Source organism: Protomyctophum parallelum (genome assembly GCF_964188405.1).
Source record: "Protomyctophum parallelum genome assembly, chromosome: 2".
NCBI classification, from domain to species: domain Eukaryota; kingdom Metazoa; phylum Chordata; class Actinopteri; order Myctophiformes; family Myctophidae; genus Protomyctophum; species Protomyctophum parallelum.
Window position 1 is genome coordinate 44,546,948 of NC_139699.1, and position 16,062 is coordinate 44,563,009.

The 16,062-nt window shown below is 41.7% G+C and overlaps 1 protein-coding gene across 1 annotated transcript; it reads left to right on the forward strand.

Moving 5' to 3' along the window:
• The first annotated feature begins 10,841 nt into the window (after nt 1–10,841).
• Nucleotides 10,842–15,657, forward strand: LOC310854466 (uncharacterized protein). The gene is made up of 8 exons (XM_083759127.1): nt 10,842–10,896; nt 11,185–11,285; nt 11,663–11,797; nt 12,162–12,271; nt 12,844–12,897; nt 13,073–13,312; nt 13,986–14,081; nt 14,649–15,657. Exons 5-8 carry the CDS (start codon nt 12,844–12,846, stop codon nt 14,946–14,948), a joined length of 690 nt encoding a protein of 229 aa, XP_083615253.1. The 5' UTR covers nt 10,842–10,896; nt 11,185–11,285; nt 11,663–11,797; nt 12,162–12,271; the 3' UTR covers nt 14,949–15,657.
• Nucleotides 15,658–16,062: the final 405 nt, after the last annotated feature.

Here is a 16,062-nt window from a genome sequence, read left to right on the forward strand (position 1 = left end):
CAATACAATATCCAGTCTAATATGATATCTGATATGGATATAATATTGATACTACTGGGATGTCCCGATCAAGTTTTTTGCCCCCGATCCGATTCAGATAATTTGAAAATGGCTTTTCTGAAAAACCTATGTTTCTATGTCAGTGGTGCTCAATAATTCCTGTTAAGGACCCCAAAAATTATATGTATTTGGTCACCGACCCCCATCTGAAAATATGTTAGTCCAGTGACCCCCCGGAAGCAAAGATTTTAGTTAAAAACGTTCGCTGTGAAAGAATATATATTCAAAGATTTGCACCATATTTTCAAGCTTGTAGATCTGCTGTTTGTCAATAGCTAAAGTAGGCTATAACATAATGCTTAAAACACCAAAAGGGGTTCCCATACAGAATGGGTTAATACATCTAAAGACCTAATACTCCACATTTTAGTTTTGATTCAGTTTAACTCATTTTGGACCAAAATTGAATAACCCACATTTCCGTGCCCTAACTGCAGCGCTGGGTCACATATTGCCAGTTGTCTTTCTTGATTATGAATTATGCCAACAATATCAGTCAGGTCATTTAGTGAGCTCTATAGTTGTGTTTGGACTGAATCCATACTGTAGTTTATAGAACCATTCTGGGTTCATGCTCTGAGCTTGGTTATATAGAGGAGCCACGATCTATGTCTTTTTGTCATGACCTCTCTGCGTGTGTGTGTGTGTGTGTGTGTGTGTGTGCGTGCGCGTGCGCGTGTGCGTGCGCGTTTGTGTGTGTGTGTGTGTGTGTGTACGTGCGTGCGTGCGTGCGGCACGCGTGCATGTGTGTTCTAATTGGACCATATAGGCCAGGGTCAAGGGGTTGAGACCCAAGGAGAAACAATAAGTGTTGTTGAGTGACAATAAATGTGTCTCACCTCTCCTCCCCTCCTGTCTCACATCTGTAGCAAAATAAAAGACACATATGGGAGAAGATAACCAAGAGAGGGACAGGGAGATGGAGCGCGGGGGGAGGGGGGAGTCAGGTGAGAGAAGAGGAATGGGAATTGCAAGTCAGAGTAAATGGAGACAATGAATGTGAGAGAAAGTGAGCACTTAACCCCTTGTTAGTGGGACCATGTCCCCATAGCACACACACACACACACACACACACACACACACACACACACACACACACACACACACACACACACACACACACACACACACACACACACACACACACACACACACAAACACTTCTACACGCTCTGTAGGCTATGCTCGTTTCGGGGTGCACATCTCTCTCTCTCCCTCTCTCTCTCTCTCTCTGTATGAATGTATAGTACAGCAGATTGGTGACACAATCATTCACTTTGATACAAGCATCACATTTGGCCTGAATAATGTCTAGGACCTATACTTCTTCAGAAAAGCCCGTTAGCCACCTGAAAATCCAAGATTAGTGTAGAACTTGAATGTCTCTGGACATGTTTTAATGTTCTACTTATCTTACATGGTGATACAAATACCAAATTGTATGGCTTCTATATAGTTTTCAAGATGGCGGCCATTTTTGACTCAAAGTGGATGTAGTGAGCAGTCCAATTGCGGTCTAAGCAGTCTTTTGGTCTACATTACAATGCTGTAGTCAATGTGAATTATTTGACGTTGATTTCAAAGCATAACAAAGGGCACTCCGGTGACATCGTTGCTATGTGAGACTCGGCATGAGGTTCATCGTCGGCAGTAGTATACTCACTGTTGTTATAAACTAACTGTAGTTCCATTTTGGGCGGGAACCCATTTTGGTGTTAGCATCATGTCGTCCTTTAGCTATTGAAAAATAGCAGATCTACAAGCTCATACGAGCTTGTAGGTCTGCTACTTTTGAAAAATCGAAGAGCGACTGACCTATTTTTTAAATCTGATCTCAGGTCAGAATCGAAAACTGTCAGGATGTAGAAGACATTTTTTGAATCTGATCTCAGGTCAGAATAAACCTTGCGTCTGTGTCACGTCCAGTGTTGGGTGTAACGGCGCTATTAATAACGGCGTTATGTAAGGGACTACTTTTATTGGTAACGGAATAAACTAACTAGTTAGTTTTGCAATTTAGTAGTTAGTTACTTAGTTACTTTTCCAAAACAGTAGTCCCGTTACTATAATGTGTCCCTGTTCATTTTGTGTGCAAGATTTAAAAATAATAAAGCCCCGACTGCCCGGAGTCTATTTCTCCTGCCTTCATATCTGTGTGATTTATCTTCCCAAGCCCCAATGCGCAGCAGTATAGCCTACTATACATCCTGCGTCTACTACATCCTGTAAGTTCACTTAAGAAATAAAAGTATTGTTACAAGTAGCTTTTATTTTGAAGAGGAAGAGGAAGTTGTTTCGGTTGTAGCCAGCTACTATGACAGTGCCGGTGGTGGTGGTGGAATATACTCTATGCGGAATAATAATAACAACATGCTTTAAGCCAAAGTTAAAACCGCATGCGTCTTTGACTTAAACAATGTAGGCTAAACTCTTTGGAATTACGTTATACATGGTAGATCCTCTGTGGCTGCGTCATTAGGTGAGTACTAGTTTAATGAATTGTTTAAGTTTCATAGTAACATTCATCATCAATGCCCCCCCCAAAATAACAGGTTACAGGATTCTCATTCCGTTACTGTCTGTCACTGCCTGCAAGGATGGCCGCCGTGCCATTTCTTATAAACTATCTTGGTTATACGTGGGTCCACGGTGGTGGTGGTGGTGGTGTTCATGCGCCGCGGTGCGCGCCGTGGAGAGGGCATCATGTGCGCTGTTGGCTGGTTGGAGCGCAGCGCAACAGCCTTTCTGTCCAGTCCTACGTGTATAGACTGGCGATTGTGGCGAATTATATTCGTTAATAAAGAGAGAGCTGTAAAGGTCATGTCACCTGACTCACGTCCCCCTCGTGACATCAGCCCTCCTGGTCACCCTATAGGCAAGCCCCCAGGTGCCCAGGTCATCGTGACATCATCAAGGACCATATAAGATTAGCTCGAACCAGTGCTGGTTGTCTCGTATAAGATCTCGCTGCAGTGGTGTCCGATCAGACCGAACTTAAGGCCAAAATATCCTGTCTCGTCCGGAAGGCAATGGAGTCTCTCGTGAGGAGCATAGCAAATGCTGCTATAGCTCCCTAAACCTCGGATTCCTCTTCTAAAAGTTATGGTTCACTAGGTGTCATGATGACGATGCCAGCCAACTGAGTACCATGATGATACCAGGCGTGTATATCCATATAGTAGCCTATATGAGGTTTCTACACTAGTATATATACCTTTATTGAAAGGATAAGCCCCTTGAGATGTCGCATCTCATTTTAGAGGGGGTCCTCAACACAGATACAGTACAATACAGTTCACAAAGCAATACAACAGTACAACCATACACACAGACAGGACAAAACAAAACAGAACAAAAGCTCTCCCAAAGATAGCTCCCACCCCACTGTTTCAACCCTAAATAGCAGAGTTCATCTGGGGAAAGATATATACCCTTTGCACAATAAGACCATGTTATTATAGGCAAAAAAAACTAAACAAAAACAAACAAGCAATACCAGCATGCATAATGTGATAATGATGAACAGCAGCACCGAGCCAGCAGGGAACACATACGAAGGTACATACAGATCAGTCTTAGTCTGATGTCAGCGCTGGATATCACTGTTGTCTCCATACATGGAGCTATAGGTTGTCTAATGTCTCCATATATGGAGCTCTAGGTGAAATAACAAAGGCCTTCACCTTGAGCTCCAGATATGGAGACAACCTATAGCTATAGCTGATGGCATGCCCCCCATGCCAAAGCGCCAGTGCTCGCCCAGCAGTCTGCCGCCAACGAGACGGATGCGTTGGGCGAGGTCGCTTCTCGCCCCCCCCCCCCAGGCGTCCTACTGGTAGTATAATTTAATGTCCCATATGCTGTCTTTTTTCTATTTTTTTATCCCACGATTTTGTAACCCCATTTTCACCCAGTGTTGATTATCTGGGCTCTATACACTCACTCTGCCAACCTGGGGAGAGCAACGGACTGACCTCATACTTCCTAATTCACTGCATTAGGAGTTTCCCTGGTTGGACGTATATAGCGCACGTTATTCCGACCAGTTCCTCTCCTCTCTTGCAGGCGCCCCGGCTGGCCAGGGGGAGGCAGTTTTAGAGACCAGGATTACTGCATGTTTTTTTGTGAGAGTACCTATACCCTATACCCTATAGGGGACACGGGGAGAACATGCAAACTCCACACAGAAAGGCCCTTTCACCTAATTAGCCCTGTATATACATCAACTCTATGGGCTTACTTATAGGGCTACAACACTAGGGGGGGGGGCTTTTTCTCGGGTGCTTTACCATGTTAGATGCAGAACGCAGATGCGCAACTAAACAGTTTTTGTTTTTGTTATTTTTTGTTATTTTTGTTATTTTTCAATGGATAGATGGATTTATAAGTGTTTTTATTTTATTTTATCGTGCAGCAAATGGCTCTGTCATTATCAACGGTCCGGGGTGGGGGTGTGACCGTATAAGTGAAGATAAATATTCTGTGAAAAAAAGGTAAGTAAATACTGAAAAGGCCAGGAGCTAGCCAGGTATTAATTCATCAATTCTTCCATCACAATTATTGAGCCCTGCAAGTAACATCATTCAAGTTCTACACTGAAAAACCTTTGATGTGACAGCCAAACGGCCGCCATTTAGAATTGTCAGGCGGCTGAAAAAGTGGGCCATAGGCGTTATTCATGGCAAATGTGCATGGTGCTCGACAGTGCGACTAGGTACTCGCATTTGCGACTAAAAATATCACCGTGCGACTTGTAAAATTAGATTTGTAGCACAGGTGCGACTACAGGATTTGACCATTCAATCGTGATAAAGACAAGTCTCTGTCTACAGCAAGTGCACATTCTATAGTTGTGGTTCTATACCAAAATTTATATTTCTGAACGGCGGTGTCGTTCGCCAAAAAGAGAAGAGCTACAAGCTAACAACGTGTCGAGGCTCAATGCGGTGTTCATTTGAAGATCTGTTCCCTTTGCTCCCACCGCCCCTCCCCTCACTGTGTTGCTGCTCCGTGCTCTTCCCTGTCACTGCTTGCTGACTGTCAGCAGCGGCAGACAGAAAATAAGTCAGAGCGAACTCAGCGGGATAGCATTAGCATGATAGCACAGATTCAGAAGGAATTGCTTGGACCCCGAAACGTTATTTGCAAAGTTTGTTTGTAATGTTCAAAGTTCAAACGTAACTTACTTTTAACCAAACGCAGGTGAAACAGCGTGCAGCCGTGCACGCGCGCACACACACACACACACACACACACACACACACACACACACACACACACACACACACACACACACACACACACACACACACACACACACGGAGTGGACGGATTGATGTTCATAGAAAACAACCCTTGCTTACAAAAGCGTGTGCCCAGCATAAATGATAATGCGAATGACCGAACTGGCTGGATTACCGTATTAATATCAGTCAGTCAGTCAAAGCCAAGGAGAATGTTACAATACTAATTCACCATCGAGCAGCCTCTGCACTGTCTGATTGTCACACTAACATGATAGAACAGCAGGATAAAAACGGATAGCCTGTCCATCCATCCATGAGCAACATAGGCCTATTATCTATCTAGCTCTGGTCCATAGCTCTAATGTGTTGCACGTATTAGAGGTATGGAACAGAGCTACTATCGATCTATCTACAAAGTATTAGCATAAAACAAATTGATTATATAGATTATATGAAAACAAACATAATGATATCATGATGAATATCACTATTTTGTGATAATTGCTGAAAAGATAGTGATATAATATTTTGACATATTATTTTCCACCCCTACCTCATATCACTTCGTTAAAGAAAAATTACACCCATGTTAAGTGAGGGGCGCTCTTGTCATCATACATCATCAGATATCATCTCATACTGGCCAATCAGAATGCCTGTTGCCTGTGATTGGTTAGCTGATTTGCTCGTTTACATATGACATACATCTTCCCTTCAATGTCAATGGCGTTTAATTTATGTCATATTTAGCAGAATTTTGACGTAATTTCTCTGTTGATTGTCAATGGCTCATTTTGAGATGTGTGGGGACAAAGGCTGTATATAGGAGGGGCTAGCGCCCCTTCAAAATACATCATTTTTCATCGTGCTCCTAAAATACTTTGTGTGCTACTAGATTTTTCAACTTAGGCGCACACGTGCTACTTGGAAAAATGCTAAGCGTCGAGCCCTGCTTGTATCACAAAGCGAACCATTCTTCTGAAATATTAATCTCGGTGTATGCATGTGCGCGTGCATGCGTGCGTGTGTGTGTTATAAAAAAATAAGACGGGAGAAGTGAGACAGACTAAAATGAGGGAGATTTAGTCAAAGAGTTAAAGAGAAAGAGGGATGAAGTGATGGGAGAAGTAAAATGAGCAAGTGAACGGGAGAGAGAGAGAGAGAGAGAGAGAGAGAGAGAGAGAGAAAGAGAGAGAGAGAGAGAGAGAGAATGGGAATCAATTATTTAGTGAAGGTAACTTGAAGCTTCCTTGGATCAGGCAGATCTAGGATCAGAATGCTTCCCCTTCCCCAGAGAGAAGAGACAATGAATTAGACTGAATTTATTAGAGAAAGAGAGAGTGTGTGTGTGTGTGTGTTTCTGTGTGCGTGCGTGCTTATACACCCTGGTTCTTGTCTCAAGCGTCCACTGCATGTGTAGGGAAACACACACACACACACACACACACACACACACACACACACACACACACACACACACACACACACACACACACACACACACACACACACACACACACACACACACACAGAGTGAATCCCAGTCTGTTTCCAGGTTCATTAATAAAACAGCAGATCTTTATGCGTGCTCTTCCCCTCACAGACTTCCCTTTCATCTTCTGTTTGTTCACACACGCACACACACACACACACACACACACACACACACACACACATACACCATGAATTCCATTGTGTGTGTTATGTGTGTGTGTGTGTGTGTGTGTGTGTGTGTGTGTGTGTGTGTGTGCGTGTGTGTGTGTGTGTGTTTAAACTCTACCTGGGATTTGGGGAGCGCCTGACTGTTTGTTCAGTCAAATGCCAGCCAACCTCACGGCCAAACACACGAACAGCTGATCTGGGTTTCAATACGGTTCCTCTGGTTTACATCAGGCCCTTTTGTCCCTTTATAAGTGTCACATCCACAGTCACACCTCAAAGTAACACAAGGGGACCCAATCAAAAGTTGTGCTATAGGTACATTGGACTGGAGATAATGTGTATAGATTGTTACTGCTATCAAGTTACCACAGGTGTGTATTGCTTTTGTTGTAATAAATAATAATAATGAATTTTATTTGTATTGCACGTTTCATTCACAAGGAATCCCAGAGTGCTACATGGTTACATATAATTACATATAATCAATCATAGATGGTTAAAAACAGGGTTATCAAATTAACAGTTCAACACGAAAAAGCCTTCCAAAACAGGAACGTTTTCAGACCCGTTTTAAAACATTCCACAGTCTGCGGCACTCTCAAGTCCATGGGGACATATATGGCCGTCTCTATATATGTAGATCACGACACTGACCTCATCAAACCCTGTATAGCCATACATGGAGAAGACTGGATCATCACCTAGATAGATCTGCAGCATATATGGAGCCGGCCAGCAACTCTACATCTGTTGGTCTGACCTCATCAAACCCTTAGATCCCCATAAATATGGAGCTGACCTGTTCTGACATTCCATATGTCGATCCTTCCCCATCCGTCCTTCCTCTTGGATGTCTCCCTTTGAACCGTCACCTGTCCATTCAAACGCTGGACGGGCCCGCCCGCCAAAGTCATTAGCGCAGCCGCACCCGGCAGCCGGCGAAAACTAGGCCCGAACATTGCATGGGCATTCCCAGACCTGTTGTTTTAGCAGGACTTTTTCTTTAGATCTCGCCCCTGTGTGCAAACACACAGACACACAAGGCAACGTCCAAGTGTGTTGAGATTACAAACATTTGGGAAAATTGCAGCTCTACATTGTATGCCTCTCTTATATACTGTACGTGTCTCATTACTGTGTTCTTTGGAGGGATAGAGGGAGAAGAGACTCAATCTGAACAACACTTCATTGAGTGCTCTCTCTCTCTCTCTCTCTCTCTCTCTCTCTCTCTCTCTGACTGACTGGTGGTTTTGTTAGATATTCTCTCCTTTGGTTTCTGGACTAATGCCATCTTTACCACGCAACTATAGAGCATTGCAGTCCCGCCCCCTTTCATGACGGAAATGAAAATGATTCTGTGGTGTATTATGAATCATATAGCATATTCATCATAACTACCTTCAGAGCTGGGAGGGGGGAGAGATGTAGATGATGATGATGATGAGAGAGTTTGCTTCGAGAACTTTCAGCAAAAAACAGCGGTGAACAGACTCTCAACTTGATCCGTGCAGCTGAGCGAACTTTTACAGTAACTAGGAGGCAGCATACAGAAGACATTTCCTTTGTCCATATCAGACAGAAGATGAACTTTCCTTCTCTCTGATTACAAAATGTGCGTTGCGTTTGTTTTCAACATGAATTAATAGGCCTCATGTTAGTATGTTTTGTCGTATAATTAGATAAGTTGAGTCATAAGTAGCCTAATTGTGAATCAATGAGGTATTTTCCTCAATATACATGAAGAGATATGTGTTATTATATATGGAATATAGACTCTGGCTTTTCAATGTAATTTATTTTTTATCTTTTATTATTGTCATGGGAATCACCAAAAGAGTGTTTTTTGTAATGTGGTCAGGGTAAGTCCAGTGACTTATTTTGATATGTCAATTTACTATGTACCTAGCCTTGGGATAGCAGAGTTTATTAGTAAAACATGTAGGTTATTGCATATCGAAAATGCTCTTGTAACAATGGAGCTGAAAGCGGCAACGTCTTGTTTAAATGTCAGTTAATTGTACTAATCATTTTACCATTAATCGTTTAAGATTATTTATTTGTCAGAATAGTGATTCAATTACAATTCTACCTTGCAGGGAGTGGCCACAGGCCAGTCTGGAGCAATGTGTATCGTGACTCTTGCTAACCGAGTTGATTTTCAATGTAACGGGGTCAGTGGGGGCTGGTCACTATACCTGTGGCCAGCTGGCTCCTGTGTGGGAACCCCTTTTGGTGTTACCACACTCAAAAAAGTAAAACAATCGCCTTGTAAGTACGACTATTAAAAAAAGGTATATTAGCTTAATAAAATCTGTGAATATCACTTATGGGATCCTTTTAGTTGGATATACAATAATTATTGAGTAAAAATCCAACTGTTATTTGTGAGTTAAATGTACATCTATTGTTTTAGTTAATTTCATGAAAATAAATGAGTATATGCCAAACTGGTAATATTGGTCAAATATATATACAAGTCTCAGTAAGTTTCCATCATAATATTTGAGAATGGAGTAATCATACAGATCAGTTTGAAGAAATGTAATTATTACTCATTCCTACCCAATATTATTAGTAGATACGGTATCTACTAATAATATTGGGTTGAAATGATCTAAGATACCCATTAGACACGCCTACCTGCCTCTTATTGGCCAGAGTTCATAACAGCGATGAAAGCCGGACCGATACGAGTCATCCCGAGTGGCAGGCTGGCAGCCATTACAAAATTTACAGCAGAAGCAGCAGCTGAGCCGCGCCACGCAAGTGAAGTTACAAGAGAAGTTCTCCTTCATGGTAAGTAGCCAGCTATCAAATGTTAATTAAATGTTGACCGTGTCTTCATACTTTTTTTTTGGACCGGACTAAAGCCATGGTTTACATGACGCTCGTATAGGGCTAGCAAAACTAACAACTGTCAAGACTAAAGAGTGCATGCTAATTTTCATTCAGCCCCACCATAACGTAACGCCTGTGGTCGTCGACACTATACACATAAACTACACATGTTTCAGCCATGTACATATACACAATATCATGTTAAAATGCATAGAATAGCCTACACATTATTTGCGAGGGAAAGTTCGCGCCGAACGTGAAGGGCTCAGGGCTGCATGGTAATTGTAGTTCATTTGACTTACGATTGTATGTATGGCTCACTGAAAGAACTATCAAAATGGCCGCTATAAACGCGGGCTTATTTATTATGTTGAATTCTATGCTGTAATACTAAACTAAACATGCTTCATCTATACAGTAAACGTTAGACGATAAGCTTGTTGTTTTGCGGTGCCTGCGTGCGGTTCATGTTTTACGTAGACCAGCAGTATAGGCTATAGGCTTGAGCTTTTAGAAATATTACTTTTGCTAAGGGGGACATAGACCAACAGGGGAGCCCACGACGGGACGGACGGCCGCGACCGGGCGTCGCTTAACGGGGGAGGATCATGAAGAAGTGACGCTGAGGAAGCGACGCCATGGGCCGTCGGAGCCCCCCCTAACCGACCGCAATAGGCGGAACGGGCTGGCGGGGCTGCGATATTAAACATTTTTCAGGGAGAACTCTTGGGGCCTCTACGCAGCTGCGTAGTTTGCGGTAGAATGCGGTGAATAAATCTGCAGGCAGGGTCAGACAGTGCAATTACATGTGGACATTGTCATCCAACACAATCATTGGAATTATAAACTGCATGTAACGAAATGCATTTAGATCAGTGCTAAATGTCTGTTAGCAAAAGTAATCATTCTAAAAACTCAAGCCTGCTTGTGAGCTTGTAGATGAGCTATATTTCCACATTTATGTTTTTAAAGTATACGGTGTAAAGTATACAGTTTAATGTTGGTTAATGTTTGTTTTGTAGACTGTTGAATAAATCACTGCAGCCAAGAGCCAACATCAGACAGAGTGGACATTGTCAACTATAGCCTGTAAGTCCAGTATCATTAAGGCATTTTATGTACTAGCCTACTACTAGCCAACTTCTTATGCTGCAATCACACTGGCAGATGCAAAAGATACAAAGCTACAAACATTGGCTGTATCTTCATGTCGCTCACTTCCATTACAAAATAATAGTAGACTAGACTGTATCTTTGCATCTGTCCGTGTGACTGTGATCGCAAGATTAGGTATTTGACTATTTATGGACTAAAGTCCTGTATAAAAATGTATGTTGCTTTGTCTGATCATGTGCATGTCTGCATATTTGTCTGTAGACTCTGTAGGCATCAATGTCTGGCTCCTTCTCTGTTTGATTCTCCTTCCCTGCTGCTGCCAACAATAAAGCCTCACCACTGCTTGACCTGGGTTCCAGGAGGTAACAACCGTAAAAAACACACACAATGTATTCATAATTTCATATATACATCGTTGCTGTTGGGCAGAAACCTCATATCTCCATATTTCAACGTTTGATGTTTTGTCACCAATACTACAGTGTCTGCACAAAAGTAACAATAAATAGCCGGTCTACAAGCTCACAGCATGTCTCATTGCGTTGTGTGCATGCTTGTAAATCTGCTATTTCAGCTTTTTGGGGGTTTTAAACTATTAGTCTTTCTGTTGCATTTATAAATATTGAATCAATGAAAAGTATTGACAAGAGCTAAGGATTGAACAGTGTGCCTGATGGGAAATTAACAGGGTTTCATTTTTGTGTATTTAGTCTTATTTTCTACTGTCCATGTCTTCCAGCTCCACCTCAACTCTTTGTCTCCCGGTATGCTGTCCTCTTTGCCTCCCGGTGGCTGTCCCCCAGGGCCAGGCATCTAGACTCATACAGACAGCAATTGAACAGTCTGGACAAACAAGTGACTGGATACCTTACTGGTACGACACTGTTTAATAATTGTTTTACAACCTTTCTATACAGTTATTCAACTATATTCCTGAAACATTGTGTTGCAGATAGTATTCATTTACCACTGCGTTGTCTGCTCGCTTAAAGTAGCAATAAATAGCCGATCTACAAGCTCACAGCATGTCTCATTGTGATGCGTTGTGTGCATGCTTGTAAATCTGCAATTTCAGCTTTTTGGGGGTTTTAAACTATTAGTCTTTGTGGCATTTATAAATATTGAATCAATGCAAAGTATTGACAAGAGCTAAGGATTGAACAGTGTGCCTGATGGGAAATTAACAGGGTTTCATTTTTGTGTATTTAGTCTTATTTTCTACTGTCCATGTCTTCCAGCTACACCTCAACTCTTTGTCTCCCGGTATGCTGTCCTCTTTGCCTCCCGGTGGCTGTCCCCCAGGCATCTAGACTCATACAGACAGCAATTCAACAGTCTGGACAAACAAGTGACTGGATACCTTACTGGTAGGACACTGTTTAATAATTGTTTTACAACCTTTCTATACAGTTATTCAACTATATTCCTGAAACATTGTGTTGCAGATATTATTCATTTACCACTGCGTTGTCTGCTCGCTGCCTTATATGAACACAGCTGCTTCAATAATTCTTCCCTGTGTAATATTTTGATCCTTGAGGAGGATAATTAAAATGTTGAATCATTGAGATTTTACAGTTGGGACTCAGTAGATGTAGTTTATCAGTGATATGGATTTGAGTGGTGCCTGACGGCTCCAACTGCTATGTCCATATGTATGTCCTGATGAGTACGAATTGGGGTTGATTGGGCTGATTCAGGTCACACACACAGCAGCCATAGTACAGTGTACAGTACGAGTTATACTGTAGAGTATGAGTTGTACAGTACAGTACGATGCATATAGTTGCATCGCTCAGTTCACACAGGTGTGATTTTTATAGATTAGTTGGTATGACAAATATTAGTCAAACTCATTTTTGAAAGAAACATTACATCAGTCTGTTGGTTCCCTGTTAACACCTAGTGTATCTCTTCTAGATGAGCGTCAAGGATGTAAAGGAGAGATGGCTGGCCTTGTTTGATGCTTCACAAGTGAGTAAATTGGATTCTTGTAGCAGGGTTCAACAGAAATGACATCCTGCATGTGACACACATTTACATTGTATTTAACCAATTGTACCCATTCCTGGAGCAACAGTGGTGGAAAATGGATGTACAAGATCACAATGTGTTTTGTTTTTCTCCCTTCCCCTCATCTGTTTTTCAGGTCAGCGCAGAGTTCAAGTTGATCACTACAATGAAGCTTGAGCCGAAATTCATGGAGATGTTGGACCTCCACACACCTAAACTGGACCTCTACACACCTAAACTGGACCTCTACACACCTAAACTGGACCTCTACACACCTAAACTGGACCTCTACACACCTAAACTGCTGTCCATGTTCCAATCTAAGAGAGGTGCTGTAGGAGAGCCACATCGGGCAAAGAAGAGTGCTCTGCTTCAGGTAATAAACCATTTAGACCTGAGGATGATTCTTAAAAACGGCTTCTAAATCAGAAAATAGCAGATATGCAAGCTCACATTGCATCTCACTGAAGTCTGTGAACTTGCAGATCTTCTATTCTCGGTATTCATTCACTTTAAAAAGCTAGAACAAAGTTTGTGTTGTAATTTCCTTGACATGTTGTAACTTCACATGCGGGTGAGAAATGTTCCTCATTGACTTCCACTGTAGTATCTTGCCTGTAACGCAAACCTGTCAAATGTCCTAGATCAGTCCCATTAAGTTAATTACGATCACTTACTTTAGATACTAATGTATCCTAAACAGTCATCACTATGTCTCTGTCCTGTCCATTCCCTGATAGACGAAATGCATGTCTTAATAGTCTTGTCAGTACTAAACCCCTCTTATTCCTAAACTTCTTTGCTTTTTTACTATTTTGAAAAACATTTTTGTTCATTTAGATTGGCTAGTTGACCAATTTTGTTTTTCAAAAGAGTAAAAAAGGCAAAGAAGTTTCGGGATAATGTGTTTAGCACTGGTGGAAATGGGGCCCTAAATGCTAAAACTGTGTGCAGACAATTGAAACGGTAGACTTTAAAGTTGGTAAACAAAAGCCCAGCTTGAATGTGCAAAGTAATGCATTGTATTAAGGATAAAACTTTGTCTGCAGAGTGGAAACCCCATACAGCTAACCAGAGGAATCGTGATCAAGTGCCTCATCGACCATCTGGGAGAAGAGCCTGGTGCCCTGATCAAGGACGTTGAAGTTAGTAAAATAAAGTATTTAACAATTTGTAGTTTTAACTAATGTCATCATCATGGCTAATTGTGAGACAATATCTCAAACGTGCCAAGAACGGCAGAGTGAGGAGCTTGTTTTGTGAGAAAGTGTCCAGAGAATCAGGTTGTGAGATGGCATGTCTAGTGCTACTGCAGTTCAGACATGTGTTCCTACATACTAAGTAAGGTCACGATACACTCAGGTCTGCACTGCACATGGATACAAGTTCCATAGCAGCATAGACGGCAGCATGTCTTAATTATGGAAGCATGTTGTACAGCAAAAATAGCAGATCTACAAGGTCACAAATTGGCAATAGAATACATGTTTACAAGCTTCTTCCATGAACATGAATGGTCTCAATCTGGCCTCAATCTGTGATTTCTTCAACTGGTTGGCAGCAAACGTTTTCAATTGCAAACTCAAGACACTGACGGAGGTCCCACCCAGAGCAGGGAATTGTGCAACAGTAGTAACTGTTTAGAATGATAATACCGTGAACATCATCATTACGTTTTCATTCATGAGATTCTATTTTTACAATGTGTGCAGGATGCTGGTGTCGATGTAGAAGAGGAGTTGTCGGGGGAACTGATGACTATCTACAGTCTGCAAACTCAATCACCAGCTGCTGATGTAGGTATTGTTATTGAGGGCATCCCTGTCCTCAACAACCTCGGCGATATTAGCAGAGCCTGCTGCTATCTCCTGGGACTGACCTACGTGTTTGACTTGAAGTACCCCAAGAAGTTCAAATACATCTTGGAGGTTTTTCAAAAGGTACTGCTTGGACTAGACCCTCAACAGCTTACACCCAAAGTGCAGACACTGAAAAACTGTCTGCTTGGCTAGTGTCCTGACTGACAACTTCAGTTTGAATGTTTTCAGTGGAAACAGATTAGTAGGGAACCACATCACATACGACACTGACTGATACTGCACTGTTCAAAAGGAAAGCCTATTGTATAAAGCATACAGCAGCATGTCAGATCTGTGCGTCTGACAGACTTGTTTTGAAGTGGAGGTGCTTATGTGTACACAGTGCATATAGCCAATTAGAATGTATTAATCTGTACAAACCTCACCGATAGACAGTAAAACGTTATTTTTATTTTTTCTATATTAAGAAATTCTTCCCCATTTGACCTTCCTGCTTTTTCTTTTTTTTTCTTATACAGTAATGGGTTATTGATTGCTCCAAGCACATTACTTTAAAAACTAACATTTGTTGCTTAAAGGGCCACAGTTCTTTTATACTTAATGTTCATTTGTCTGGGTCTTGTTAAATAATGCTTTTGGGGTTCATGTTTTTCGGTGCTGTACAATTTTACAACTACACCAGGTTTTAATTGTATGCGTGTTGGCTGTTGACCAACTATACTTTCAATATGGTGTCTGCATGTGACCATAGATGAATGTTTTCAAAAAAGAATGGCAGCTATTTTTGCTATGATGAAGTAGCCTATCAAATTGTGTGTGTGTGGTATAGATAATCAAATTGTGTTTTCAGGTGTGTGCGCATGTTTGTAGATCGGCTAATTTGGGTGCTAGACACCGGCATGCAGGCAAATTAATTAACCTAAAATGTTTATGTCAAGTATAGTGTGACGTGTGTGTGTGTGTGTGTGTGTGTGTGTGTGTGTGTGTGTGTGTGTGTGTGTGTGTGGGGGGGGGGGTAGACAATCAAATTGTGTGTGTGCGTGCGCGACTGCGCGTGTGTGTATACGGTATAGTTTCGGTGGGACACCGGCAGGTAATTCATTAAACCCAGCCTTGACTAAAAAAAAAAGTCAAATGACCATCCTATCATGTTTGTCCTCTCAACTATAGTGTGCGTGGACTTTTGTTTTGTTTTATTTACCTGCCATAGTAGGAAATGTTTAATGTTCTTAAAATGTATTTGCTGACATTGTAATTTGCACATTGTTTCGTGTGGCCAGACTGTTTCCTCCCATACAGTATGTGA